The following is a 27,860-nucleotide window of genomic DNA, read 5'->3' as shown; positions in this document are numbered from 1 at the left end:
CAGCGGCCCCAGACGGTGCCCCTGCCCAAGGTCAGCCCTCCCCGAGTGCAGAGCCCAGGCCGACTCGAGTCACCTGGTCAGGTCCCAGCACCTGCTTGGGTTGGCGCAGGACCGCAACCCCAGGTCTGCCGGGCAAAGGCCCGGACAGAGGCTGCCCTCCACTGCCAGGTCCTCCTGTGACCACAGAGGTGACAACAGCTGCCTGCTCACCCGCGGGGTCCGACCTGACACCAACACCTCTGCCCGCTGCCGGCCGTCCCTAGCATGGTCTGTGATGCCCTGAGCTGCAGCAAATGGAGACCCCGAGCCCACCACCACCAGGGTTCCCAGTGGCCTTGGCTCTGACCAGCTCCCTGCCACACAAGGCACCTCACCCTCTCTGGAGCCCCCTCTTTCCAATGGCCCCAGAAGAACTGCATCCACACCCCCCAGAGACACAGAATAGGCCTGCCCCAAGCCTCTAAGTACCAATTACTTGAAGGAAATACCCTGAGATTCAATTGAGCCTCGACCACTGAAGGAGGGACAGATGGTGCCACGTGGCTCCCGGTCCCTCCCAGGTCTCAGGGCAAGAGCGAGAAGGGGGACCCCCACTCTCCATCAGCAAACAGGACACCAACAACGTGCAGGCCCCATCGGGGCACTGCGACCAGCAGGGAATTCCACAGGCCCACCTGGCCCCACAGAGCTGCTCAGCACAGAAAGGTGGGTTAACATGCCCAAGGACACACAGCACAGCTGCCCCTCCACATCCAAGGCCTGCTGGCCTCCAGGGCCCCCTCCTCCCCTGGTAACAGAGATAGAACCCGGCCGACCACATGGCTCCACTCTGCTGGGGGCCGCCTAGTACCCCTATGCTAGCCAGGTGCTGCCCCCTGACTGGGCAGTGCGCCCAGCCCCAGCTGGCTCCAGGCTGCTGTGGAATTCCCCAGGGCCAGCTCAGTGCTCATGGCTTCAGGCCCTGACTCATCGCCCCGAGGCACCCCCGCCATGGGCCAGGGTCACCCACAGGCCACAGTATTTCACTCAATGAAATGTGTGGGGGGCTGCATTTTGGGGGGGCAGACTGCTCAAGTTTGTCACCATTGGACAGTCTGACTCCCACTGGTCCACACGCACAGCCAAGCCCAGCACACGATACAGGGACAGCCACAGGTCCAAATGCCCCTGTCACCAGAGGTGGCCGCATGAGCAGGGGCTCTGTCTGCAGGGCCAGCCTCTCCCCAGTGGAGGCCACTGCCCGCCTTATGGACAGAAACAGGGGGGCAGTAGCTTCCCCCTCACAGAGCAGCTCCAGCATTCACCCCTCCCAGCGACAGGGTGCCCCCACCCACACCGCGAGGATGCAGCTCAGAGCCCGCCGGTCTAGCCGGTCGCACGGCCAGGGGCGTCAGAACCAAACGGCCCTGAGGCCCATGGCATCCAGGTAGACAGGACTGGGGTTCACGTCTGAAGGCCCACCCCTACGTCCTCGCCACTCTGCCACCACTGTCCCTAGTCAAGTCCTGCACAAGCTTCTCTTCTGAGGACACCCCGACACCGGCCCCCAAGGGGCTCCATTTTCCCCACCACACAAACCACGTGCTCGCTCCTGCAACCACCGGCCCCCCCAGGAGGAGAGCAGACTGCTCTGTTCACTAAAGCCCCCCAGGATCATGAGGGACAGCCTGCTGGACACTCCACAACCTTCATAGGACAAACTGCAGCCACTGGTACCCAGCGCCCAGTGGCCCCGGAGCCCACCCAGGCCGTCGGGGGGCTGCCGTTGGGGCTGGGCCCTCGGAGGCATCCCCCACACCCAAACTCACAGCGACTGCCCCTGAGCAGCAACTGCCAGCACTGACATCCACAGCTCAGACACCCACCCCAGCACAGCATCAAGGGCGGGAAGAGGGGAAACTTTCCAGAAGAAGAGGCCACAGAGCTGGGTCCAAGGGCCGCAGCTCCTCAACTGATCAAAGGGTGTGTGAGCCAGGAGCAGACATCACATGAGGGCAGACGGACCTCCCCACCACCCACACAGCCCACGACGGCCGGGCACCACAGGAGGAAGTGCCCCACCATGTGACCAGACAGGATCCACTGGGGGGCGGAGAGGAAAAGAACACACGCCCTGACACCCAACAGCACGTGACCCAATGCTGGTGACCACCGAGCCCTGCCACCCACGATGGCATGTGTGTACACACACATGCACGAGTGCCCACAGGCACACAGGAACCCACACACATGTGCACACACACACACATGCGCGCACACACGGCTCAGCAGGACTTAAGTCACTTCCACTAGATTTCTAAAGAAAGGACCTGCCACTTCAAGACGGTCTGGGACCCACAGGTGTGGGGAGAGCCGAGCATGGCTGTCTCCCAGCACTCACGGCCACACTCCGTCTGTGTGGGTCCAATCACCTTTTGATCCTTTGCCTTTAAAAGTGAAGTCTGGTCCACAAACCACACGTTTGGTAGCCTGCCCTGTGCCCCATGTGATATCACCAAGTCCCCCATAACGACACCCACAAGCCAGACCACCTGCAGCCACTCCCGAGGAGAAGGCGCCACATGGACTCCAGCTCCAGGGTCCACCTGGTGGGACAGTTGGTGCCACCTGTGCTTCCTGCTCAGACCATCCCCGTGCTGGTGTGATGCATCCCCTCCTTCCTGAAACCCAGGGATGAGGCTGTTGCCCTGAGTCCTCGCCCAGCAAGACAGAGCCTGGAACCGCGTGCCCGATCCACTCTTCAGCCGCACTGCTCCCCAGATCCCATCCCAGCTCCGGGATCAGCAGGCCAGCTTCGCACCCAGGCTCTCGTCATCCTGGCGGCAGCAGCGGCCACGCTCACCAGCAGAAAGCTTGTTCAAGGCCTGGGGTCACAGCCTCAGGGGTCCCTGTGACCCCTGAGCTGGCCCAGCCAACGGCCTCACAAAGCACTGCCCAGCCTGCCCCATGCCTGTACCCCTGCAGGACAAAGGTGACGCTCCCTAGGACTACCTGGGTCAGGGGGCCGGGGGACGCGGGTTCCCTTCACAGAAGGTGGGGAGGAGGCTCTGGGTGACCAAGAGGGGCTGAGCTGTAGCGTGAAATCACAGAAAGGAATCCAAAAGGTCAGCGACCGAAGGAAGAGGAAGCTGGAGCCAGAGCCGCACGCAGTTCCCTCGGGGGCGGGAGACCAAGGGCTGCGGGCCCTGTACACCCCCCAGGGCCGCCCCACTGAGCCCTGCAGGTGGACCTCCCTTGGGGACCGAGCCTCAGCATCTTCCCAGACACCCAGACCTCCTACAGCCCCAGCCCAGGGTCGAACACAGGCTGCCCAAGGCCTCTGGACACATCAGCACCGCCTGGCGTGGGAGCTCCACCCAGACTTGATCAGAGACAGTGAGGACAGGCGGGCTGCCCGAAGCCAGTTAAAAACCCAGGGTGCTCGCAAGTCAGGAAGGAGGCGTCCCCACTCCGGCCTCCTCCCCTCTAACTATTTCCACGGAGAAACAAAGAATCAAGGAGCACAGGGACACGGAGCCCACAGTCCTGCCACCTCAGACCCTCCCCCCATCACAGCAGAAGCGTGCCCTCACTCAGGGCGTAGCGCCCGTCCTCGGGAATTACGAACCCGTCACCCCAGAACATACAGCCCCCTGCGCGGGCAGGGAGCATGGAGGCAGCAGGGCCTGAGGGCCGGTCCATGGCTGAAGCCAGCAGCCCTGGCCTCCATGTCCCACGCCAGCCCGCTCCCTGCCTGATGGATTTTCACTCAGGGGGAGCGGCTCCTCCAGGCAGGCCTCCCTACAGCGCCGCCTGGGGAAAGGCCCATGGTCTTCTTGCCTCTGAAGCCAGCCAACCACAGGCTTGCTAGCGGGCAGAGCCAAGGTCAGAGCAGCGGGGGCAGCTCCAAGTCAATGCTCCGCATCGCCAAGTGCCACACTGCCACCCACCACGGTGCTTGGGGCCCCCAGTGGCCTGGAAATGAACCTGACTTCACAGTGCACTTGACAACACAGCTCCCAGGGAGGCCTTGGCCTGGAGCACACGGAGGCAGAGGCAGGCCCAGGACAGCTGACCAGCTCACTCCAGCTCTGCGTGCCACAGGTTCATGAGGCCCTCGCGCCACCAGGCCCGTCTTACTAAGCTCTGGGTCAGGCCAGGTGGGCCTGCAGAGGGGACCGCCCCCTCCTCGCCTCCCACCCACCCTCAGCACACATTCTGTAAGAAAACGCTCGTCCTGCCCTCTAACCCCGGGATCCCATTCCTATTTCCATGACAGCCTGGGGGCTACCAGGTACACCCCGGGAGGGTCTCCCTAAACTTGATTCATCACCAGCAACACCACCACCCAGAGGCCTGCCTAGAAAGCCAGGTGCCTCCCTGTGGGGTTTGAGATCAGCCCTGGAGTCAGGAAGCAACTCCAGCGAGCCCCTGAAATGCTGTGATGGGAGCGTGTGGTCACTGGCCTAGGACCACGGCGCGGGGACCCCACACAGCAGGCCTTCAGAAGGGGCTCCAGCCTAGCTGTTCCGGCTCCTGCGGGGCTGTCCCACCAACAAGCAGGGTGTGCGGCTGCTTCCCCAGGCTCCCCCTCGTCATCCCGGTGACAAGGCGCTCATCACACAGCATCTTGAGCACCGGCCGTGGTCTGACGGACTGTGTTAAAACTGAGAGAGTGGCTGGGCAGACGCCACCACACCCGCCCACGACTCGCTCCGGCTCCCGAGGGCCCCTGCTGCCGTCTCTTTCCAAGGGGATGTGAAGCGTGTCGAGCACAAACATCCTGGTCCTGGTTCAAGCTCAGCGTCCCGAGCTCAGCTCAGAGGGGAGAGGGTCGGGTAGAAAGCCCGCAGGAGGCCCCAGCTGGCGTTTGCCTGCGCTCCCGGCTCCTGCATCTGAGACCACACAGGCAGAGACTCTGGACAAACCCTCAGGAGGGACTGCTGGGGATCAGGGCTGAGAAAGCCCAAGTGCTCAGAGAGAGTGGCCTGGGGGCTCCAGACCTGCTGGGCCATGCACAGCCCTCCAGGCAGCCACAGGGCCCAGCTGAGCTGGTCGGCCCAGGAGGACGAGAAAATGAGTGAGAGTAAGCTATCCTGGGCTTCAAAACAAGCCACTCAAGGTCTGGAAAGAAATCAACTGTGGTCCATCAAGGAGGGGCCAGCAGGGAGGGAGCCGCACACCCGGGCAGGGCAGCTGGGCGTCCTCTGGGAACGAGGCTTATCCAGAAAGACCCAGAGCGTGCTCATCCTTGATGCTCAGGACCAGAGCGGTGGTGAGAAAGCCTGAACTTCCCACTCGGCCTTCTTGTCCGCCTGGTTTCAAGCTCTCGAGCCAGGCGGCAGCTGTGACCAGTCCGGCACCCAAATGCAGAGGAAAGCGGAGTGGGCGCTTCGCCCCACGGGAAGGGACACCCAACGGAGGGGGCAGGAGCCTCACAACAGGCCCCTCAGGACAGCACCCTCATAGCGGGCTCCTAACGGTGCCCCCAGGGGGACGCAGCCTTTCCCGCCAGGGCAGTGGGCTCCAAGGATCTGAGGGCTGTGCGGGACCTGCCCCAGGACCTGTCACCTCCACTGACCCCCTTTCCTTAGGTGCCTGGGGCCCGGAGCCTCCTCTGAAACGCTGGAGTGAGGCCTAAGTCACAGGGGGGTGGGTAGGTCCCAGCGGGGGACACCAGACTCCTTCCTCTCAGTACCCCATTTTTAGAGGGTAGCTGAGACAGCAGAGGAAGCCGCCCACTCAGGGTGACCCATCCTTGGCTCAGAGAGGCTGGGGCATGGAGCCTGGATAAGAGAGGACGGAGGGAACAGGCCCAGGGAAGGGCCCCCAGAGAAAACGAAAGTGCCAGAGACCTCCTGACTCCAGAAACACAGAGGACGAGGAGGACCCCGGCCTGAAACACCGGTCTGGTGGGTGCTGGCCGTGTCCCCCCCAGCCCCGCCAGGGACCCACTGTCCTTCCTGCTGATGACCCCATGAGGGAGCGGGCCTGTCCCGGCCAGGCTGCGCACAGAACTCGGATCTCAGCCGGGGCTTATCCGGCCGGCCCTTTGCCCCACCGCGGGAGCACCGCAGGGCAGGCCTGGGAGGAAGCAGGAAGGGCTCCGCCGGCTGAAACCACCCAGGGGGCACAGGGCCGGGGGTCCTGCCGAGGGAGAGCCCCGCCCTGTTTCCATAGCCACCCCTGGGCGTCTCCCCCCTCTCAGCCATCCCCACTTTTCCACCCTGCCCGTGAGAAAAAGGGGCTTCCTGCGCCCCTGTGGGGCGGACCCCCTCGCCCTGCGCCCCCAGGACTAAGTTTGGTGAGGAGGCTCTGCAGGCAAGAGGGGTCCAGGCACGCGGGGCGGCGAGGGGGACCCGCAGGAGGCAGAGTGGTGAGAACTGGCGAGGAGTGCGCGGACTGGTGGGGGGGCCCCGGGGGAGGGGGAGGGGATGGGGAGGGGGAGAGGGTGCGGAAAGGTGGAAGGCAGCCCCACAGCCTCCCCGGCCCGGCGCCCCATCCTCCGGCCGCCCTCCCCTCCGCCTCCGGCCGCCCCGGCCCCGGCCCGCGCAGACCCGCCTCCGCCTTTGTCCGGCGGGCAGGTGCGGCCGCGCTCACCCGGGCTCGGGCAGTCGGGCTCGCGGCCCTCGGGGGGGCCCGGCGCCTCGGTCTGCTCGGCCGCCTCGTCCTGAGCGTCGTCCGCCCGCGCCTCCACGGGCACCACGGTGAAGTTGGTGGGCATGGCGCGCCGGCCACTCGCCCGGCCGCTCGGCCAGCTCCGCGCTCCCGCCCGGCGCAGCCGCCGCTCCTGCCGCCGCGCCGCCGGACTTGGGCGCAGGGGCGGGGTCCGCGCGGCCCGCCCACCCCGGGCCCGCCCCCCGGCCCGGCCCCGCCCCGCCCCGGCCGGCCCACGTGACCTCACCTGCCGGCCCCGCGGCCCTGGAAAAGTTTGCGCGCCGCGAGGCGGGGCTCCTCCCGCGGAGCCCCTCCCCCAGCCTGCGCCGGGCCGCGCGCGCCCCCGGCCCCCAGGGTCGCCCCTCCCCCAGCGGTGATCCTCAGCACCCCAGTCCTGTCCCTCCCCCTGGGGATCAGGCGCCCCCGCCTCACGGGGCAGGCCCCGCCTCCCGAGAGTGGACTGCCCACCCGGGCGGGGATCGGGTCCCTCCTCCGCCCTGCGCGGCTCGAGGCTCAGCCTCGAGTGGCCCAGCGAGGGCGCTTCCTGCACGAGGGCGCCATGGTTGCCCTGGGCGGGGCGGGGGCGCGCTGCTGCTCTGGTAGCTCGGTCCACAGGGACATGACCCGGTAGACGCAAGTCACCGGGGCTCTGAGACAGGACCCCCGCCCACCGCGGACCCCAGACCCATCCCTGTCGCTCAGGGGAATGCTCCCTGCCCCCCACCCCGCTGGCTCCTGGTCGGCTAGAGGGGTTAGGCAGGGGGTGGAGGGAAGGAAGCTGCGGAGGAGCGCAGGGAAGGCGGGGCGAGGCGGGGCTGCCGACTGGCCCGCATGCACGGGATGCCCTGGCCTGGCATCTTCCAGCTCCTAGTGAGTTCCGTGAGCACCAGCGAACAACCAGACATCCACCATAGGGAAATCAGCCCAAGATGTAATGGCACCTGGGTGCAGTGAATCACCCCAAAGCCGTCTTACAAGAATAAAGCAGAAATAGAGGTGGTGTGGGCAAAGATGGTCGCAAGATATGATAGCAGAATGATCACACGGTCTGATCGAGTCTGGAAAATTTGTGCGTCCTTCTGCAGACCTAAAGGCCTGGAGCGCCTGATGGTTAACTCTGGGCTCCGTACTGTCTTCATGTGAACAACCAAACAATGTAAAACCAGATTCAGAAAAGCCATTTCCAGTGAAGACAAAAGAGAAGCAGGTAGGGTGGGCCGGGTTACCCCTCTGCACTGTCACCTTCTCAGGTGGGCATGGCTGGGAATGTACCTGTCCACCCTCACACCCCACCGTCCACAGGGGACCCGCGGCCGTGGAAGGGGCAGGAGTGCCAGATGGTGGAAGTCAGGGCTGTCAGCTGCCTCTCCCAACAGGCAGTATGGAGGGGGGGCAGGCCACCCCCCAAAAGATAAGAGAGATTCCAGGAGTCCTTCCCAGGGAGGGGCTGGCTTTGCGTTGCTCTGCAAACCCCAGGAGTGTGTCCTGAAGGGTGGGCCTGGGCGCAGAGGCCCTGACAGGCTCTCCTGCACCTCTGCCATGTGGGTGCGGGGCAGGCCTTCTCCTCAGCCGCAAAGGCTCCTGCAGACTCGACACTGATTGCCACCCAAAGTTACTGCCGCCACTGGGGGTGGGGTGGGGGAGTTATGAGCAGAGCTTGCAAGGGCTGGTGGAGGGCCCCAGGTCCAGGGACGAGGCCAGGCTCCAAGAGGCCCAAGACCACTTCTCAGCGGAAGCTGGCCACCTTTAGCCTCCAAGGGCTGGGCTCCGCCCAGGTGCACACTCCTGCTGGCCTGGCGCCCGTCCTGGGGAACTGGCCAACCCTCACCATGAAGGGGAGACGATGCCCCCATGGCTGCTGCTGCTCTGACCCCTGAGGGCTCAGCCCACGGGGAGAGCCCATGGTGGGAGAGGGAGAAAGGAGACAGACAGAGATGGGGGAGGGACGGGAGGAGGGGAAGAAGAGAGGGAGGGGGAGGAGGAGGAGGAGGGGAAGGCGGCCCATCACCTACAGCTAAAGCTGTTTTTTTAGAACAAAGGGCACAGCAAGCCCTTTCCAGCAGGGTGGGGTGTGAGGCCCGCAGGGAACAAGCCTGGGAAGGGAGGTGACTGGCCTGAGTCTCTCCTGCCCTGTGAGACCTGGACTCTCTCCTGGCCCGTCAGGGCCAGGGTGGTCTCCGAAGGCCCCAGGTCTGCCACACGTGCAGTGGCTCAGAGAGGGGCTGTGGCCCCAGGGACAGCAGATGCCCCCCGCCGCGCCAGAGGGGAGGGAGGCCGCTGGGACCTGACCCCATCCAGCCCCTCTGCCCCAGGCCCCACCTGACCTCGGCCCCCTGCCCCGCCCCCAGCCCCTCCACAGCCAGCTCTGGGGACACTTCTCCCTCTGTGAGGAGGGGCGGGCAGGCCACCTGCCCTGAGGACCCAACGGGCCTGTGGTTCTGCAGAACAATGGCCTGGGCTCCTCAGGCACGTCATTGTCACCTGAGAATGCAAAAACAGAAACCCAGGACTTGCCAGATAAAAGGGGCCAAAGAGAAGCCTGGAAGGGGAGGGGCAGCCACAGGGCCATTATGGGGCCGTGGGCACATAAGCGTTCTCGCACTATTCTCATGCTTTTCTGTAGGTTTGAAATTTTTCAAAATAAGATCATTTGGCAACCCTAGGCGAAAGCTCCTGTTTCAAAGCGACAAATATCCATATCTTGAAAACACTGTTGTTGTCTCCACGACCTTCAATGCCCCCTGGTGAGCTATTCTGACATCCTGCTGCCAGCTGGCCCTGCTCTGCCCGGCCCCAGCTCAGGACGTCCAGGGCTGGCACGTCTCCGGCCGCCCACCCTGCCCTTCTGCCTCCTGGATCCGGGCGGGCACATGAGCGGGGAGCAGATCCCCCAGTGCACACGGCTCTCAGGTACCTGTGAGGTTTGTTAAAAACCAAAAATGAACTGAATAAATGTAAAGACCTCACGGGCTGTATTTACTCAACGCTTCATGAATCGGGCGGCGTCCCGTCCAGCAGGCAGAAAGGAGCCCCGAGGAGCTGCAGAATGAGACAAGGGCGGAGGGAGCGGGACGGAGGAGGGCATCCTCACAGAAAGCAGGTCACCTTCCTTTAGGGGCTGCCGGGTGTCTGTCAGGCCTCTGACCTCCTTGGTGCTGACCAGGTCATCCTCGACTGACCGGGTTAAGACTCCAGTCCTGGGAGAGGTCGGAACTGTAATTAAGTTAGGTATTAAGCCACAGTTTGGTGACCCAGGGCTCAGCCTAAGCGACTCCATTTGGGGCCTGTCGTCTTAGTTTTTTTTAAAGATCTGTTTTTCCTTTTTCTCCCCAAATCCCCCCAGTACATAGTTGTATATTCTAGTTGTGAGTCCTTCTACTTGTGGCATGTGGGACGCCTCCTCAGCATGGCCTGGTGAGCTGTGCCATGTCCACACCCGGGATCCAAACCGGCAAAACTCCGGGCTGCCGAAAGGGAGCGTGGCAACTTAAGTGCCCCGCTGTCCTGTTTTTAACAGGCTGAATCTGAAGACAGGAAGGTGGGATCCTGCCAGCCAAGCTCAGCAGAAACCTGGCTGGGCTTTGTCCTGTATTTGAGAAAAGTAAATAATGTTAAGAGGACACAGAATTTGGAAAGCAAGGACTCGAGCCCACAGGGGTTTGTCATCCTTGATGGCAGAGCCTCGTCTTAGGCCAAAGCCCTCTGGACACCCTCAGGGGCAGGCTGTAGGGTCCCCATCCTCATTCCTGACCCCCCAGCTTGGGGTCTCCCGCCGTGTGTGCACAGCGTCCCTCCCTCACGTTGTCCCCACAGGTGCGGTTGGGAATCCCGCACGATGACGCTCTGGCATCACTGTTGGGACACTGGTGAATCAGAGAACTTGCTGGAGGCCTCGCAACCCTTCAAGCGGAGACACCCGCCTCCATTCTGCCTCCAGCTCTGGGTCTACATCCACATTTACTTCTTTTCAAATAAATCCTGGACAAACGTTTGCTGTCAGCTCAGGGAAAAGGCCGTGCAGACTTCCCACAGGTTCAGACCCTTCTGAGTTGAGGGTGAACCTGGGACTAACTCGGGCCCTGGAGCCCTCACATTCCCCTCCGAGGCTCAGGCAGCCCCGGCCTGGGGAGGGGGCAGGGGGTCACAGCCTTGGCCTGGGGGTTGGGTGGGGTGCAGCCTTGGCCTGGGGAGCCAACACCAGAGAAGCAGGTTCCTGCCGGTGCCCCTCCAGGAGGCCCCAGGGACCCTGATGAGAGATAAGAAGACCCCACCCTGAGAAACCTTTCAGCGCCATCCGAGAACCCCACAAAGACCTTTCCAAAAAATGCAGAAAAGGAAAGCCAAGCACGAAGCAGAACAGCGACCAGACCGGGCCCAGCAGAATCCTCGGGGCAGTGACACCACAGAGGTGGTCGAGGAAGGTAACTGAGCCCGGAGAGCCAGCCTGGATAAACTCAACCGTGAGGCCAGAGAAAGCTCTTCCAGGTAACTTTGCCACCCATAGACTGGGGGTCGTCCCACCAGGAGAAGGAGGGAGGGAGCTAAAACACCGGCCCTCACCCGGCCAGAAGGGGCTTGGTCAGGTCCACTGCTGTGGTCTGGAAAAGGGGAAACCCAGACGACCGCGCTCAGAATAAGCAGCTCTCCCTGAAGACACCGACGGCTCTGGGGATTTCTTCCACAGGAGGGAGGTGGCTGGGGGGCCTCTGGCCTGCTTTGCTGAACCGGCAGAGTGATGGGCCTGGATCAGCCCATGTGGGCTCTCAGCGTCCCCAGCGCAGGGAGGGGCCGGCCCAGCACCCAGCTGTCCGGGGACAGCGCTGGAAGCTCCCCAGCTCCCCGGGGGCCCCAGGTGACTGCAAGAACCAATTGCTTTAATTTTAAACAGATAAGTAGCCTACACAGTTGTCAGTGATAAGCGCACCAGACCTTCTCGCCTGATGGAATGTTCCGGTGGTGACTGCACTGGGAGGTCGGGGCTGCAGAGAGAGGGAAGAGGGCGGAGCGGCATTTTATAATTGGTCCCGAAAGGAGGGCCCTGCCTTATTTTGGTGAAACCAAAATCTGATATGTGAGAGTTCCATCTATGAAAACATAAGACGGTCTTCTGGACATGAGACATGGGGGGTGGCAGACGTCTCTGGTAAGCTCTGAGAACACGTTCCTCATCAGCCTGACGTTTTAAAATTTCACTTATGTGGAAGATAAACACAAGGATAAGGAGAACAGATTGGTGGCTACCAGATGGGAGGAGGGTGGGGAGGGAGAAAGGGGAAAGGGGCGTGCACATATGGTGCTGGATGAAAACTAGACCATTGGTGGTGAGCATGAACCGTCTATCCAGAACCTGATATGTAGGAATGTGCACCTGAAATTATACAAGGTTATAAGCCAATACGACCTCAATAAAATAATCGAAAAAAGAATTTCATGGTTGCAGCACCCGCAGTGTTTTGAAAGCATGTAACTAGGAACCTGGGATGGAACACCGTCTTCCCAAACCCCTTCTCCTGGGGCCACAGCCGTTTCCCAGATGCCTGGCAGGCCCTCACCCGTTGGCCAGCCCCGGCACAGGTGGGGACCCGCTGTCTCCCTGCACCCACATGGTGCTCCCCAGACCCCTCAAAGGGCTGTCATCTCCCAGGAAGCTCTGGGAGCCAGCACCTCTCTGCTTGGGATGCAGATGTTTCAAATCCTCTTTGGAAATGTCTGAAGCTGCCCTGGCCACAGTGTGACCTCTCCATCCACTCCCGACCCTGTACAGCTACCACGCTGCATGTCTCACCCACAGTCAAGTGTCCAGGGCCCTGCGGGCCAGTGACCGGGCCTCAGCCCCTCCCAGAGGCGCACGGGCCCGGGGCAAGTGGTCAGGCACAGCTGTAACTGTCAGGCCAGGGGGCTTCGGGCCACGTCTCTGCCCACCCTGCCGTGGCTCTGCCTCCTCTGCACCAGCCCCAGCCTGGGCCCAAGGTGGTTCACGGTGTGGGCAGGGCAGGCCCCACCCTTCTCTGGAAGGCCCTGTGTCAGGGTGCAGGCTGGGAACACACCCTGTTCCCTCTGGAGTTCCCCTGAGAGTTCCAGTGAATGGGCACAAGGGGCCAGCCCCGAGCTCTCCTGTGTTGGGAGGGGTGGGGACAGATAGTCCAGCTTTGGGCTCCGGGGCCTCTGACCTCCCTTCAGACCCAGCTGCTCCCCTTTGCTGCTCCATCCCCCCTCCAAAGTCCAGTCCGCAGGACCTCGCAGACATACAGGTTGCTCCCTCCTTCCATCCCCCTAAAGACTGTCAGAGGCCACCATCTTGGGACTGACTGCATGTTACTGACATCAGCTCGGGGCCTTTCAGCCGACGGATGGTGTTGGCCTGGTCTCGCATTTCACCCTCGGAGTGCCATGGGTCCCCTGGGCAGGCTCACGGGACACCCTGTGGGTGGGCACCTTGGGCTGGGCTGGGGTGTGACGTGAAGCCGTCGGGAGGCCCCACACTTGCAGGAGCCCAGCCTGCAGTCAGCAGCTGCAAAACACAGATTTACACTAAAAACGATGGCTGCAGAATTCCTTCGTAGCTCAAATGCACTCTTCACAGATGGAAACTGACAGAGGGTCGTCACTAATGTAGACATTTCTGTGCCTCAGAAGACACCGTGAAGAGCGGGAAAGTGGGCCCCAGTGCACCAAGACCACTGCCGTCCACACAGCCAGCCTCGCTGGCATCTGGAGTCCATGAAGACGGCCCACAGATCGACAAGGAAAAGCCAAAGCCTGAGAGAAAGAGCGAAGATGTGAACAGACGCTCCAGAGGGGGACGTGGAACGCCCACCACTGCAAGCTGGCCAGGTGTGGGCGAGGGCACGGAGTGAGGACCCCACACGGCCAGGCGTGGGAAACGGGCAGCTACTCCACAGACTGTCTGACAGTCACTCGGAAACCCACGCGCACGTCTGTCACGACCCAGCAATTCACACCCAACACAAGGGTAGGCGCACTGCTGACGCGCCCGGGGACGCTCACGGCAGCAAGTTCATGTGAGCCGGGCTGGAAACCACGCACACACCCATCCTCGTACTGGGTAACGGGCAGGAGTGTCACGCGGATCCACCCAGGACGATGAAGGGCAAACCAGGGCGCACGCAACACACCTGGGCTCCCAACTGTTGTGAGCGGGAGGGACTGTGCATCCTGTCCACCTGAAGCTCCAGGGCAGGCAAAGCCAGTCCGTGGCCAGACATCAGGACGGCGGCCCTGGTGAGCAAGAGGCAGGGCTGGGTGCACATGGGGCCCTGCTTTGACCTGGATGGGGCTGCACGGCATCCACGGGCACAGAACCCTTGGGTGTGGACTGCCGTGTGCACCTCACTGAGGCCGGCCACACCTCCCAGGAAGGAGAGGCTGGAGCAGACCTCTGCCACGGGGTGAGCCCGCGCTGACCCCCATGCACACGGCTCTGTCCTGCCTCGTGAAGGCGAGCAGCGCAGTTGGCCCAGCCCCCCAGTGCACCTCCACGTCCCCTGAGTTACCCCCACAGTTCCCGAACCTATCACAGCCTCCTGTCCACAGAGACGGAGGATAAGCCAGCCAATGCTGTTCAGTCATAAAGCCACCTGGGCCTAAGAGAACCACGTCTGGCCGACACAGTCCCCAGCAAGGCGCCCCCGTCCCCAGCCCAGGGGACCAGGTTGTCTCCAGACAGTGGCCTGTTCAACCCAGCGGGCATCTGGCACCAACGGGGGCTGCGCCGAGGCCAACAGAAGAGCCGGGGCACCTCCATCTGCTCCCCTCACGTAGCTCACAGCCTCGCTGGGGAGGGGAAGCTGATTTCCAGGCTTCTGTGTGCAGATCCCCCACTCTGGGCCCCAGCCCTCTCAGCAGGACGGTCACTAATGACCACCCTGTCAGTCGCTATTCTGAGTCTTTGTGTGTGCACCTCCACTAGTCATGAAGAAAGGAAAAGACAACCCTCTCTAAGCACAAGAATGATGCCCATTCTGTGGGGCCCAGAGAGGCTAAGTAACCTGTTAGATGTCACACAGCCAGCGAGTGGTGGGACTGGGACCAGGACAGGAGCCCTGAGAGCCTTGGTGTGTCCTTGGTCCCCTGGGCCAGGATGGAGTGATGCCTTTCCTGGGACGGGAGCCTACTGCCTATCTGAACCTCACCCAGGCCCCGAGGGTTGAGCCCTGGACACGCGTCCATGGGCCGACCTCACAGTCAGCACAGGCTGTCTTGGGAAAGTGTAGCTGTGTGCACTCCCGGCCCGGGAAGGGGCGCTAGTGCTGTGGTCCCATGGCCGGAGGGCAGTGTGTCCCCAGCAGGCACCGCGTGAGGGTGGGGGGTCCTGCGGCTCCCAGGGAAGGGTGGGCTTCTTCACTGACCGATTCCTTCATCACCTCAAGGCTCCACCCCTGAGCGCCAGCTCCGTGCTGGGCACCGTGACCGAGCCTGGACACACAAAGGCCTCCATCTGGTCTAGGAGAAAGGTCACCAGGCCTTGAGGACAGAGGCAGACCGTGCACAGTGCTGCCAGGGGCGGGCACTGGGGGGAAGGAGGCCCCAGCCAGTGGGCGGGGCGAGAGGGCAGTTGAGGGAGGGAGGGAGGCCCCCGCAAGGAGCTGGCTCGGGGACCAGGCCCGAGGGAGCAGACTGCAGGTGTTGTCCCTGGACAGCTGCCGCTGGGAGGACAGGACTGCACCGAGTGGACAGAAGACACTGGGGTCGGGAGGATGCCTCCTTCCTCTGGGGCCAGTGTCTGCTCGGGACGTCTCAGCTGGTCACTCAGGGGTCTGTGCCCTGGATCCTCATCTCCAGGGCAGCTGAGTTTGGCCTTGAAATGACCACTCAGCCCCCTCCTCCTCCCCCCAGGGGACCGGCTGGAGGGCGCTGCCTGGCCGCAGCAGCAGGGGCCAGAACCAGGCTGGAGCTGTCTCAGGAGCGAGACCCCCACCGCCCCCACCCTTGCTTATTTCCTGCTCCTTCTCTTGGCTCACTGTGCTCAGTGAGTGACACCCCTGGGAACCCCCGAGGCAACCCTGGGCAGGGGCCACCACCTCGCCACACCAGCTTGGCCCCCAGGCCAGCGGTCACGAGCTTTCCCCCAGGCTCCTGAAGGGGTCTTGGGGAAGGCCGAGGGTGGGGCACCACTGCCCCAGGGCCTGGGCGGGTCCTGGCTCCTCTCATCCCAGCACGGTCCCTACTGGGTTCCTTAGGAACAGGAGCCGCCAAGACCCCACACCCTCCCCGAGTCCCCGTGGGGAAGGGTCACTGGGTCAGCCTGGAATCCGTCACCTGGCTGACCGCAGCGTCCACCTCTGAGAATGGGACCTCAAGGGGCTGCGGTGAGGAGTGGGCGAGATTTGGGGAGATGTGGCTTCCAAACTTGCTGAGTGTGGGAGTCTCGGCCAACGTGGTCAGTGAGGATGAAAGCACCTCCCTGGGGGTTGTCTCACCCATCAGTGCCCTGCCATCCCTGTGCGTGGGATGCAGTCCCTGGGGTCACTGTTGCCCTGTGGGCTGCCCTGCCTTCCTCAGCACCAAGCTCAGGTGCACGTCAAAAACTGTCTACTCATGGGGGCTGGCCCAGTGGCACAGCGGTTAAGTTCATGTGCTCAGCTCCAGCAGCCCAGGGTTCGTGGGTTCGGATCCTGGGTGCAGACCTACACACCATTCATCAAGCCATGCTGTGGCGGCATCCCACATACAGAACAGAAGAAGATTGGCACAGATGTTAGCTCAGGGCCAATCTTACACACATGCACACACAAAAAACAAACTGTCGACTTGTTTTGACTTTGCTTTCCTTTTTCAAAAAAATTAATTTTCTTTAATTGTGGTAAAATATATACAAGATGAAATTATTACAAGTGTGCAGTCCAGTGGCATGCAGCACATTCACATTTGTTAATGTAATGAATCGAGGCGGCTCCTCGGTCCAAACAGCAAACCAGAGCCTGAGCAGAGTCACTGAGCTAAGAGCACCATTAGGAACGGCGAGCTGTGGTCCCCAGTAGGCCGGCCGCTGGAGCTCTGGCCCCTCAGATAACCTTGTTGCTTTGCTCCCGAGCCCTCTCTGCAAGACCCCCTCCCCTCGCCCTGCGGGGCAGCCTCCCAACCACCTCTGCCAGCGGCGACGCCACATTTGCTCAGAAAAACTCTTGAAAAATGTTAATATGCCTCAGTTTACCTTTACCACATTCTTGTGCAACATCACCCCCATCGTCTCCAGAGCTTTTTTTGTCTTCCCAACTGAAACTCTGTCCCATTAGACAACATCCCCCTGCAGCCCCTGGGAAGCACCGTTCTTTCTGTCTACGAATCCAACTGCTCAGGGAGCTCCTATGAGCCGAATCCTACAGGATTCATCCTTTGTGACCAGCTTATTCACTCAGCATCATGTGCTCGAGGCCCATCCGTGCTGCAGCAGGTGTCAGAATTTCCTTCCTTTTTAAGGCTGAACAATATTCCACGGTGTGGATGGACCACACTTTATGGATCCATTTATCGTTGATGGACACTTGGGTTGTTTCCACCTTTCGGCCAGTGTGAAGAATTTTTGTTTTACTCAATGATTTCCCTCTGTGTAGGGTGATGTGGGACAATTCCCAGGGTAGATACTTAAGTCAGAAACGAAAGCATTTAAAGTATGCTACCATTTTTGTAAAGCATCACGTACACGTGCACACACGTGCACACACAGGCACAAACCCCTCTGGGGGGACAGCAGACATCTCGGTAGGGACTGGGGCGGGTAGAAGGCAGGGAGACTGACTTTCCTCGGGACGCTCCTGGCATGTGCCAGCATTGCTGAGACAAAAATACTTCACAATCGTTTAAACTAAACAGCTGCCCGGAGATAAGCAGGTCACTCTGGTGCCCAGGGCGGCGATTTCTATCCTATTATTACCCACAGCACAGATAAGGTGACCAACGGCCTCTCCCAAGGTCACACCGGCGGGTCCTGACAAACCGCCGAAGACCGAGGCCCGGGAGAGGCCCTGCCCACCGCCAGGCTCGGCCGCGCACCTCTGGGCTGAGCCCCCGCGCGGGTCTCTGGGGCGCACGCAGGCGTGTCCATCGGCCGTGGACCTGGGGAGGGGTGGCCGGCGGGCGCGTGCAGGCTTAGCTGCCCTTGACTCTGCCAAACGTTCTCCAACCCGGCTGAGCCATCGCCTCAAGTTCTAAACTTCACATTCTGTTTGGCAAACTGAACTGAAATCTGCCTCTTTCTCTTGACTTTCCTGCAGTCCATCAAGAGGAGAGAGGGGGAGGCATGTTGATGGAGGGTTTCTGAGTGGGACGACTAGCTCCCGGCGTGATTACCTCATTCAAACCTTAAATATTTGGCTTGATCTCGTGAGAGAGTCGGACTCCAGAGCAGGTAGATCCACTGCTGTCTGCAGAGAACGCTTTTTGTGTAAATAAGCAAGTCGTTAATTTCTATTCCCTCGGGCAGTGAGTTAAAAGTACATTTAAAAACTAAGCTGTGATCGCCACTGAAGGAGCCCCAGGTCATGGGGGTCTCAAATCTACAGCCTGATCCTTCCAGAGACCACGCCACAGCCCCAAAGCAGGTCGCACACAGGTGCCCACGAGCACAGAACACAGAGAGAAGTAAGTCAGGTCGAAAGGACTGTCTAAGAGCTATACTCGGAGGTTTTGGGGGAGAAAGGGTAGGCATGCTAAGAAAACGAAACAGAAAAGATTTGCAGCTTGAGCTTGGGGCCAGGACAGTGCCTGTGTGAGGTGGGCACACAGAAGTGGAGGCCGGAGATGATAAACGACCTCTTGAAAGCATAAGGAGGGGCCGGCCCGTGGCCAAGTGGTTAAGTCCGCACGCTCCGCTTCAGCAGCCCAGGGTCTCACTGGTTGGGATCCTGGGTGTGGCCATGGCACCGCTCGTCAAGCCATGTTGAGGTGGCATCCCACATGCCACACTAGAAGGACCCACAACTAAAAATACACAACTGTGTACTGGGGGGCTTTCGGGAGAATAAGGAAAAATAAAATCTTTAAAAAAATAGAGAAAAAAAAGCACAAGGAAAATGACAAGCAACCTCGGCTCCACACCAGTCAATACAGCCACTGAAAATGAGAGCAAGACAGACAGACAGACACATTTCCACACCAACAGGACTAAGAGACTCTTCCCAGGCTGAAGGCAAGATGCACGATGCACAGAAACGCAGAATCGTCCAGAGGACAAGGGTGCAGGTAAGTGGGCGAGAACTTGACTGGATAAGACAGCACAGGCCATGTGGCGTGGACAGTAACGTGCAAAACCTGAAACACAGTGGACCCACACAAGCAGTAACACTGCCCAAGGGCGAGCCATGGATTCTTGTGCTGGGGGGGAAGGAGCGAAAGTGCTGGTTTACACAGATCTACGCCAATAGCGCAAAACTCGCGCTCATACCAGAGGAGGCAAGAAGAAAAGAGACTCTCCTAACGCCGACTGGCTGGACGGGTGGATCAGCACCTGGAAGCCCTGTGCTCTGTGACGTACCCCACGCGGCAAACACCAGCAGAACCCAAAGGAGGTAGAGACCCTTCCATCCAGATAGTCAGAGACTTTCAGGCACTTCTCGAGGTAACCGATAGAACAAGTCCACAAAACAAAGCAGGAGAGAGAGGAGTCTTGAGCCCACGTGCAACGAGACTGACCGGACAGGCACCAGATCGCGCACCACAACTGAGAACTCATTCCTCCCAAACGCACATAGAACGCGGGGCAAAACTGACCATATTCTGGGCCATAAAGCAAATCTCAACCGAGTTCAAGAAGGGGATAATAAAGAGTTGGACCTCTGACCGGAGGAATGAAACTGAGAATCAACCAGAGACACGACCAGGAAACCCCCAGGCGTCTGGAAGGTAAGCAGCACATTCCAGGAAAGCAATGGGCCAGAGAAGAAACCACAAATGAAAGCGGATAATAGTTTGAAGGAAATGATAGTGAAAATACAACCTAGCAACACTCGTCAGATGCAGCTAAAACTGTGCATAGGGAAAAAGTCACCACAGGGAAATGCAAGTCAAAACTACACTAAGATATCACCTTACACTCATCAGAATGGCTATAATCAGCAAGACGAAAAATAGCAAACATTGGAGAGGGTGTGGAGAGAAGGGAACCCTCATACACTGCCGGTGGGAATGCAAACTGGGGCAGCCACTATGGAAAACAGTATTGAGATTTCTCAAAATATTAAAAGTAGAAATACCATATGACCCAGCTATCCCACTACTGGGTATCTATCCAAAGAGCTTGAATCAACAATTCAAAGTAACATATGCACCCCTATGTTCATTGCAGCACTATTCACAATAGCCAAGATGTGGAAGCAACCCAAGTGCCCATCGACTGAAGATTGGATAAAGAAGATGTGACATATTTATACAATGGAATATACTCAGCCATTAAAAAAGACAAAATTGTGCCATTTGCAACAACACGGATGGAACTTGAGGGTATGATGTTAAGCAAAATAAGCCAGACAGAGAAAGACAAACACCATATGATTTCACTCATGTGCAGAAGATAAACAAACACACAAAGAGAACAGATTAGTGGTTACCAGGGGCACATTTATATGGTGACGGATAAATAATAACGTACAACTGAAATTTCACAATTTTGTAAACTATTATGACCTCGATAAAAAAAAAGCACACCACAAAAGGATCACCACAGCGGATCCTGCAAAAATTACAAAGATGGTGTTTTGGATCGAACTGTGTCCCCCAAAAGATATGGGGAAGTGCTACCCCAGTAGCTGTGAGTACGACCTTCCCTGGAGACAAGGTGTCTGCAGATGTGATCCAGATACGGTTAGGTCACACTGGGTGAGGGTGGGCCCTGACCCAATATGACTGGTGGCTTTAAAAGGAGAGAGAGATGGAGGGGTCAGCCAGGTGGTGTAGTGGTTAAGTTCATATGCTCTGCTTCAGTGGCCTGAGGTTCGCCGGTTCAGATCCCAGATCTGGACATACTTCCCTCCTCAGCCATGCTGTGGCGGCGTCCCACGTACAAAAAAAAAGAGGAAGATGGGCATAGATGTTAGCTCAGGGCTAATCTTCCTCACAAAAGTAAGAAAGAAAAGGAGAGAGAGTTTGGAAGACCCCAGAGGAGAAATACAGGGAGGAGGTCGTGGGACAATGGAGGCAGAGGTTAAAGTGCTACAGCCACAAGCCCAGGGATGCCTGGGGCCCCAGAAGCTGAAGAATCAAGGAGAGGTGGTCCCCTAGAGCCTCGGAGGGAGCTCCCACACCTTCATTTAGGACTGGGAGCTTCCAGGCTGTGAGATCATACATTTCTGCTGTTTTAAGATACCAGTTTGTGACAATTTGTTACAGTAGCTCTAAGAAATTGATACAGATGGTAAGAAGATATTATGAATAAGTTTGTGAGAATTTTGAAATTACAGATGAAACAGATAAATTATTTGGGAAACACAATCCACAAAAACTTACACAAGAAGAAATAGAAGCTCTGAATAGTACTGTATCTCATGGAGAAATTGAATCCATGATTTAAAACCTTCACACAGACACCCACACACACACACACGCATTCAGGCCCAGATGGCTTCACCGGCAAATTTTTCCGAACGCTTAAGAAAGAAATAACATCAGTTATATTAAACTGCTCCAGAGAATTAAAAAAAGAAGGAATATTTCCTAACTCATTCTTTAGCATCAGCATTTGTCATCAAGGACGGGAAAGACACAAGCACAATGAGATAGACCACCCCATGAAAAGATCTACAATGCTATGACCTCGGGGGCTGTAATGTCCTATTTTTCACCCGGGGGTGGTCACGTGCCAGTGACCACATTCTGATCACGCGAGCAGCAGTAAACGTAGGACTGTGTGCTTCCAGCTGTTTGTGCCGTATTCTGGTGCAGGTTTACTTAGAAATGGAGGAATCCACCAGGCAAGACCGGGGAGCACAGTGGTTGGAGGGTGGCAGCTTTGGTTCCCGGCTGTCAGTCCCGTCACCACAGGACCAAGTGCGGCTGAAGACGGCCATGCCAGTGATCTCGACTGGGCAGGTCAGCACTGACCCAGAGGCAGTAAATCCCAGGCAGTTGGTCTCAGCTGCCTGAATAAACTCTGCTGTCCACAGCAAGGACATAAACCTGAATAACGTAGCTCCCGCTTAGAACCCATGGGGTCAGAGAGGCGAGTGGAACCCTACGTCATCTCTTCCAGAGGAAGAAAGTCCACGCAGACAAGCCCAGGTGGACCAGTGAGGCCACTTTGGGACACCCGCACCTCCCGCCAGCCGCCGCCTGCCAGTCTTTGCAACCCTGGAGCCATCTCAGCGTGGACGCCCCAAAGTCTTCTTTCTTCCTCATCTCGTGGATGGAGGGTCCTAGAATAAACCTTCTCAGATGCAGGAAACATGTCTTGCCCTCTATGGCGTGACACAGCGGCTGTCGGTGCTCGGTAAGTATTTGACGAATAATGAGCTGGCCGAGAACACAAAGGGTTTGTCGAGATCAGCCCTGCCGGAGGCTGCAGGTGGGAGACGGGAGGCGGGAGGTGGACAGGGCTGCCCACCGGTTCCCGTCAATCCCTACCCAGCTGCAGTGGAGTGTGTGTGAGTGTGAGAGTCTGTGTGTGAGTGTGCATGTGTGTGAGTGTGAGTGTGCGCGTGAGTGTGTCCACTCAGGGCTCTGCTCTTTCTTGGGGTATAGCCATGACTCCTGAACATAAAAGGCAGCTCCCCAGGGGGCCTCCCACAGCCACCACCAGGCCACACTGTGGCCACGGGGTGCGGGGGCTCGGGGTGGAGGAGGTACAAACACCACCTGGGCCCCCCAGGCTGCAGGGAAAGCTGTGCCTTCTCCTCCGTGAGGCAGAGACCCTGCACCAGCTCAGACGCTCCTGGTGGCACCAGGCAGGTCTGGAAGTGTCTGTTGGGCCAACATGCCACAGCCGGGTTCTGTGGCCACCGGCCACACCAGCCGACTGGCCGGGGGTGCCGTCCCGGAGCCCTGTGCTTCCAAAGGGACAGGGAATCTGAATCCCTGTGTCTTGGGGAGCAATCCCCACATTTGAGCCGGGAGGCACTGGGGGAGCAGGGACGTGTGAGGCGGGAAAGGACACAAGGTGCCGAGTCACGTGTGTGCGAGCGAGCAGGACGGTGGCTGCGAACGTCCCAGAGATGTTCCTGGAGGGTCTGTGGGGGGGTGGCGGGGGAGGCACGGCAGGGGATGGACAGAGCAGCAGGAGGGACCAGCAGCACTGAGGCCTGCAGGAATATTGAGACAGGCCACGGGACTCCAGCTCTCTGGTAAACTCGGTGCAGACTGAGGCCCCGCCAGGCCGGACGCTGGAGCGGGTGGGAGGCGGTGTCTCACGGGGACACGGTTCCACTTGGGAAGAGGAAAAGTTCTGGAGGGGACAGTGGTGATGGCTGCTTGACAGTGAATGTGCCTAATGCCCCACCCTGCACACTTACAAACGCTTAAGATGGTAAATTTTATGTTCTGTATATTCTGCCACAATTAAAAAACAAATTTTAGGGGCCAGCCCGGTCACGCAGTGGTTAAGTGCGCACGTTCCGCTTCGGTGCCCTAGGGTTTGCCAGTTCGGATCCCAGGTGCCGACATTGCACTGCTTGTCAAGCCATGCTGTGGTAGGCGTCCCACATATAAAGAAGAGGAACATGGGCACGGATGTTAGCTCAGGGCCAGTCTTCCTCAGCAAAAACAGGAGGATTGGCAGCAGTTAGCTCAGGGCTAATCTTCCTCGAAACAACAACAACAACAAAACCAAATTTTAAAAGCCTGCACGTTTTCAAGCAAGTCCAAGGTCGGGAGGGACTGCCGGGTTGTGAGGCTGCCACACCGTGAAAGCTGAGGGCTGACACCCACGGCCTCTCTTCCCCAGGGGTGGGGTCTCCTGCAGCCTCAGCACCCACCCCAGCACGGGGGGAGGGGACAGAGGGCCACCAACAGCATCCCAGGGGCGAGTCAGCCCGAAACCTCAGGCTCAGGGGGCCCAGGAAACTCCCAGGAGGTCGTGAGGGGTGGAGTTAGGCTCCCCTACTGCCCTCCAGCCCTTCCTGTGTATGCGGGCCCCAACTGACCCGGAGAAGCCACAGCGCCCCAGGGTCCCCAGCAGAGGGAAGGGGTGGCCTCCAGGTGACTGGCCAGCATGCCACTGGCCTTAGTCAGGGGCCTGGCCATGCGAAGGAGCACCAGACACCCAGGAGTCGCTGACGGCACAACCCTGGTGAGCGTGACCAACATGGTGAACAGGAAGAAACAAGCAGTTTGGCTGGGACGACATTCGCAAACACTTGCGAGGTGTAGTGTCATTTCTCGGCCAAAACGGCTGAAATCTGGTGAATCAAGAGGAAAAGCGGCCCTGCTGTCGTCAGAGGCTGGAGACCGCCCACTCTCAGGGAACCGCGCTCTCACGGTCACCGGATCCCTGGCCTGAGCTGAGGGCCCGGGTCAGACCACCCACGAGGGAGGGACGTCCGCGCAGGGCTGCCCAGGCCCACATCTCCACTTTCCCCTAAAAAAGGAAGTTAAAACCCAAGAAGCCTCGATGTTCCCTCCATGATTTTATTTCCAGATGTGGTTCAGAAAATATGCCGAAAGTCACCTAAAATTGTCCTCGTTTGGTTACAGGAGTCACAGCTGCAGCTGTGACTGTTCTGCCCCCTCAAGGTGGCCAACCTTGGCAGTGCCAGAACCCTCCAGAATCTTCCGGAAGCCACAGCACTTGCTCTGGCCAGGTCACTGGTGGGTCCCCTGGGTGAGGTTGGCTGCAAGGAAGTGCCCCGTGGTGAGTGTGGACGGGGGTGCCCAGCTGAGGGGTCTTTGTGGCCTCAGGGGCAAAATTGGGGGGCCGGGCACTGAGCCCCAACATGTGGGAGAGGGCCCTGTAGGTCTGGGCAGGGGAGCAGGAGGATGGCCTGGAGGAGGGAGAGAAGGGGGCTCAGCTCAAGGCTCCAGCCACCCAGGAGGGACACACCGGGGCCCCCACCCCACCCAGCCTTCGGCTTGGTGTCCCCTTAGCCGGGCCGGCAGGCGGGCGCAGACAAGTTTCCATCTCTCCCTGAATGGGCAGCCTCAGACACACCTGGACAAGTGCAAGGGGAGACCCCGCCTGGGGACCAGGAGGCAGGAGACAAGGGCCACTGAGGGTGACGGGAGGGGGGACAGGCGGGGATGGGCCCAGGCGGGCAGAGGGGGAGGTGGAGCTCAGAAGGACCCAGGCCACAGCTTCCTTGGCCGATGGAAGCGCCCAGGCCAGTCTGAGGGGGCGGCCCGGGTCGGGGGGGCGGGGGGACCTGGTGGGGCACAGCAAAGGGCAGCTGGGGGGCCCTGGCAGGACTCTGACTGGGGAGGGTGGTCTGGGGGTTGCTGCAGGCCCGGGGCATGGGGGTGGGGCCAGGCTGGGGGGGTTGGTAGGATGGGGAGGGTCTCTGAGTGGGGCTGTGAGGTTGGGCTGGAAGCTTCTGGAACTCCACCCCTGAACCCGTGGCCTCCTGCAGGACCTGACAGGAGCGAGGGGGGAGAGCAGGGTCCAGCATGGTGGACCAGGCCTCAGGGGTGACCTAGGAGGGGCACCCCTTCAGGAGACCGGCTGAAGCAGGTCGGGACCCATGCAGGTCTGACCGCGCCTGCTCCCCTGTGGGTCCCGCGGCACAGCCGACCGGCAGTCCTCTCCCGCCCCCTACTGGCCGTCCCGTCACTCGTTCGACGGTCACCTGGAGGCCAGGACATTGGGCGCAGCCCTGTAGCCTGGGGACCCCACAGACCCTGATGCCAGAGGGCTGGGAGGAAGCCAGGAGCGCTGGTGGGCAGGGGCTCCCTTCACCATCACCTGGGGGCACGGGTGGTGCAGCCCCCAGGAGCAGATTCCCAAAAGCAACGTCGGGGACCAGGGTTCACCGGCCCAGGGCCGGGCGCCGTCATTGTGCAGACAGCACCACTCACTGCCCCTCCCCTCCCCTCCCCTTCCGTGGAGATCCCACGGGGGAGGAGCCCCGTCGGCTCTCTGGACCACCCTTGGCCCACCCCCCAGCTCTCTGAGGTTGTCCCAAGGTCCCCATGTGTCTCCTCCGGTCCCTTCCACTGGGCGTGGCCCCAGCCTCTTCCCCTCCAGGACCCAGGGCCATCATCACGTCCTAAACTCGGCTCTAGGGCAGCGTCTGTGGTCTAAGGGCCCCCCGATGTCGGTCACCAGGGGAACCCAGAGCACTTGGTAAAACTCTAATTTCAGATAAACACTGAATTTTATTTTGGTATGGTGTGTCCCAAACATTGCTTGTGCTGAGAATTATTTGTGTGTACCTGATACTTAAATTTAACAAGTGTCCTATGTTGCTATTTGCTGCTCTGCCCGCCCTGCCCTAGACAGGGAGTGCGTGTGGACAAAGCTCGCCATGACCTCCTGAGGGGCAGTGGCCTCGGGATCCCAGGTGAGCCTGAGAGTCGAGTCCCCACACCTGCCTCTCCCAGGGATGCACCAGCTCGGCACGGGGTCCCTGGGACTGCAGCCTGCGTGTCCCCTGGGAGACAATTAGACGAGAGCCAGGCACAGCAAGTAGGACATGTTTACACCATTTTCACCGTCAACGGGACCTCGTGCAAGAAAAGCCAGGGCGCCCCGGCAAGGTGCCCCCAGGGCAGGTTCTGGGGTGCAAGGACAGTCAGGGACGCCCGCAGGAGTCAGCCAGGCCTGCGGCTGTGGACACGCGCTGACCAGCGTCCACACAGTGGCCACGCCTAAGAGGGTGATGGAGGCTGGAGAGCCGCCTGGCGAGGCTCCCCAGCTTCAGCTTGGGGTTTCAGGGTTAGTTCTGCTGTGGGACCTCAAAGATGTCAGAGCTGGGGGCTGGGCCCAGCAAGCACTGAGGGCTTCGCAGACCACCGCCCAGCTGTACTCTGTAGTTACTTTTCCAGGTGACCCCAGGTGAGCCGAGTTACACCCCTGACCAACCGAGGCAGCAACTACCTGGACAGGCTGACCGGAGGCTGTGGTGGCGGTGGGAAGGCTCCGTTCCGACTGCTGTGTGCCCTTCCCCCGACTTCAGGGTGCTCGTGTGCAGCTGAGAGACAGCTCGCCGGCGGCCCCCAACTCTGCTCAGCCTCAGCATCACGGCGTGTTCTCAGTCTAAAGCAGGCCCCACCGCCCCTGGAGCTCCTGGGCTGCTGCTGCTTTGGGCAGACCAGACTGTTAGTCCCGTCCAGCTACACGTCTAGTGCATTAAAAAAACCCTGAATGCTCGTTAGTTCTTCTGGGGACATACCCCAAAGAATTGCAAGCAGGGTCTCGGAAAGGTATTTGTACCCGTGTGTTTACAGAAGCATTATTCACAACAGCTAAAACTTGGAAGCAACCCAAGCGTCCATGAATTGACGGACGGATGGATGAGCACAGTGTGGTCCAATCACACATAGAATATGATCCAGCCTTAAAAAGGCAGGAAATTCTAACACACGCTATTACATGCATGGACCTGAGGACGCTATGCTAAGTGGAATAAGCCAGTCACAAAAAGACAAATCCTGTGTGATTGCACTTATGCGAGGTCCCCAGAGGAGTGACGTCTATAGAGATGGAAAGCGGAATGGTGGCTTCCAGGGGCTGGGGGAGGGGAACGAAGAGCTGGTGTTTAATAGGGACGGAGTTTCAGTTTGGGAAGACGGAAAGTTCTGGAGAGGACGGCTCACAACAGTGTGAATGTGCTGAATGCCGCAGAACTGTGCACTTGAACCTGGTTAAGAACGCAAATTTTGTGCCGCGTGCATGTTACCACAGTAAAGGAGCTCAATGCTACATGTGTTGCCAGGAAGAGGCCAGAGGTCTGCGGGGGCCAGTGAGGCCCACACATGGTTGCAGGAGGTGCTGGAACGCCTGCAAACGAGTCGCCCGCTGGTGGCGCACAGCCTTGACGGTGGAGTAGCTGCCTTATTATCAGGCAAACCACAGCCCCCACTGGGGGAGTCACGACAGCCCCCAAAACAGCCACGGCCCCTCAGCTTCGGAGGGAAACAGGCTGGCCCAGCCCAAGAGGGCTGTGCAGGGGACATCGAATGACAGGAGCAAGAGCCCAGCCCACAGCCGGCAGGGTGTCCCAGACGCTCACGGGGAAAGAGGCCTGTGTCAGTCCGGTGTCCCCAAGGCTCCGAGGAGGCCTGGCCTCCTCACCCCTGAGCTGGCCCTGCCGTCCAGCATCTGCAGTCAGTGTGGTGGCCCCCGGTCT

The 27,860-nt window shown here is 59.7% G+C and overlaps 1 protein-coding gene across 4 annotated transcripts in view; it reads right to left on the bottom strand.

Moving 5' to 3' along the window:
* The window catches only part of SLC12A7 (solute carrier family 12 member 7), a 98,634-nt gene that overhangs the window by 51,448 nt on the left and 19,326 nt on the right, over positions 1-27,860 (bottom strand). Inside the window, exon 1 of one of the 4 annotated variants that reach the window (XM_070587265.1) lies at positions 6,580-6,809. The exons of 2 other annotated variants lie outside the window; for them this stretch is intronic. In XM_070587265.1, coding sequence (XP_070443366.1) covers positions 6,580-6,703 — 124 coding nt within the window. In that variant the 5' untranslated portion in view covers positions 6,704-6,809. Of the gene's footprint in view, positions 1-6,579; positions 6,810-27,860 lie in introns of those variants that run through there. One more of the 4 variants, XM_070587264.1, reaches the window with a different exon arrangement.

The sequence above is a fragment of the Equus przewalskii genome, chromosome 20 (assembly GCF_037783145.1).
Source record: "Equus przewalskii isolate Varuska chromosome 20, EquPr2, whole genome shotgun sequence".
In the NCBI taxonomy this organism is placed as follows: Eukaryota; Metazoa; Chordata; class Mammalia; order Perissodactyla; family Equidae; genus Equus; species Equus przewalskii.
The sequence above is the reverse complement of the archived record's forward strand: the minus strand, read 5'-3'. Positions and strand labels throughout refer to the sequence as shown.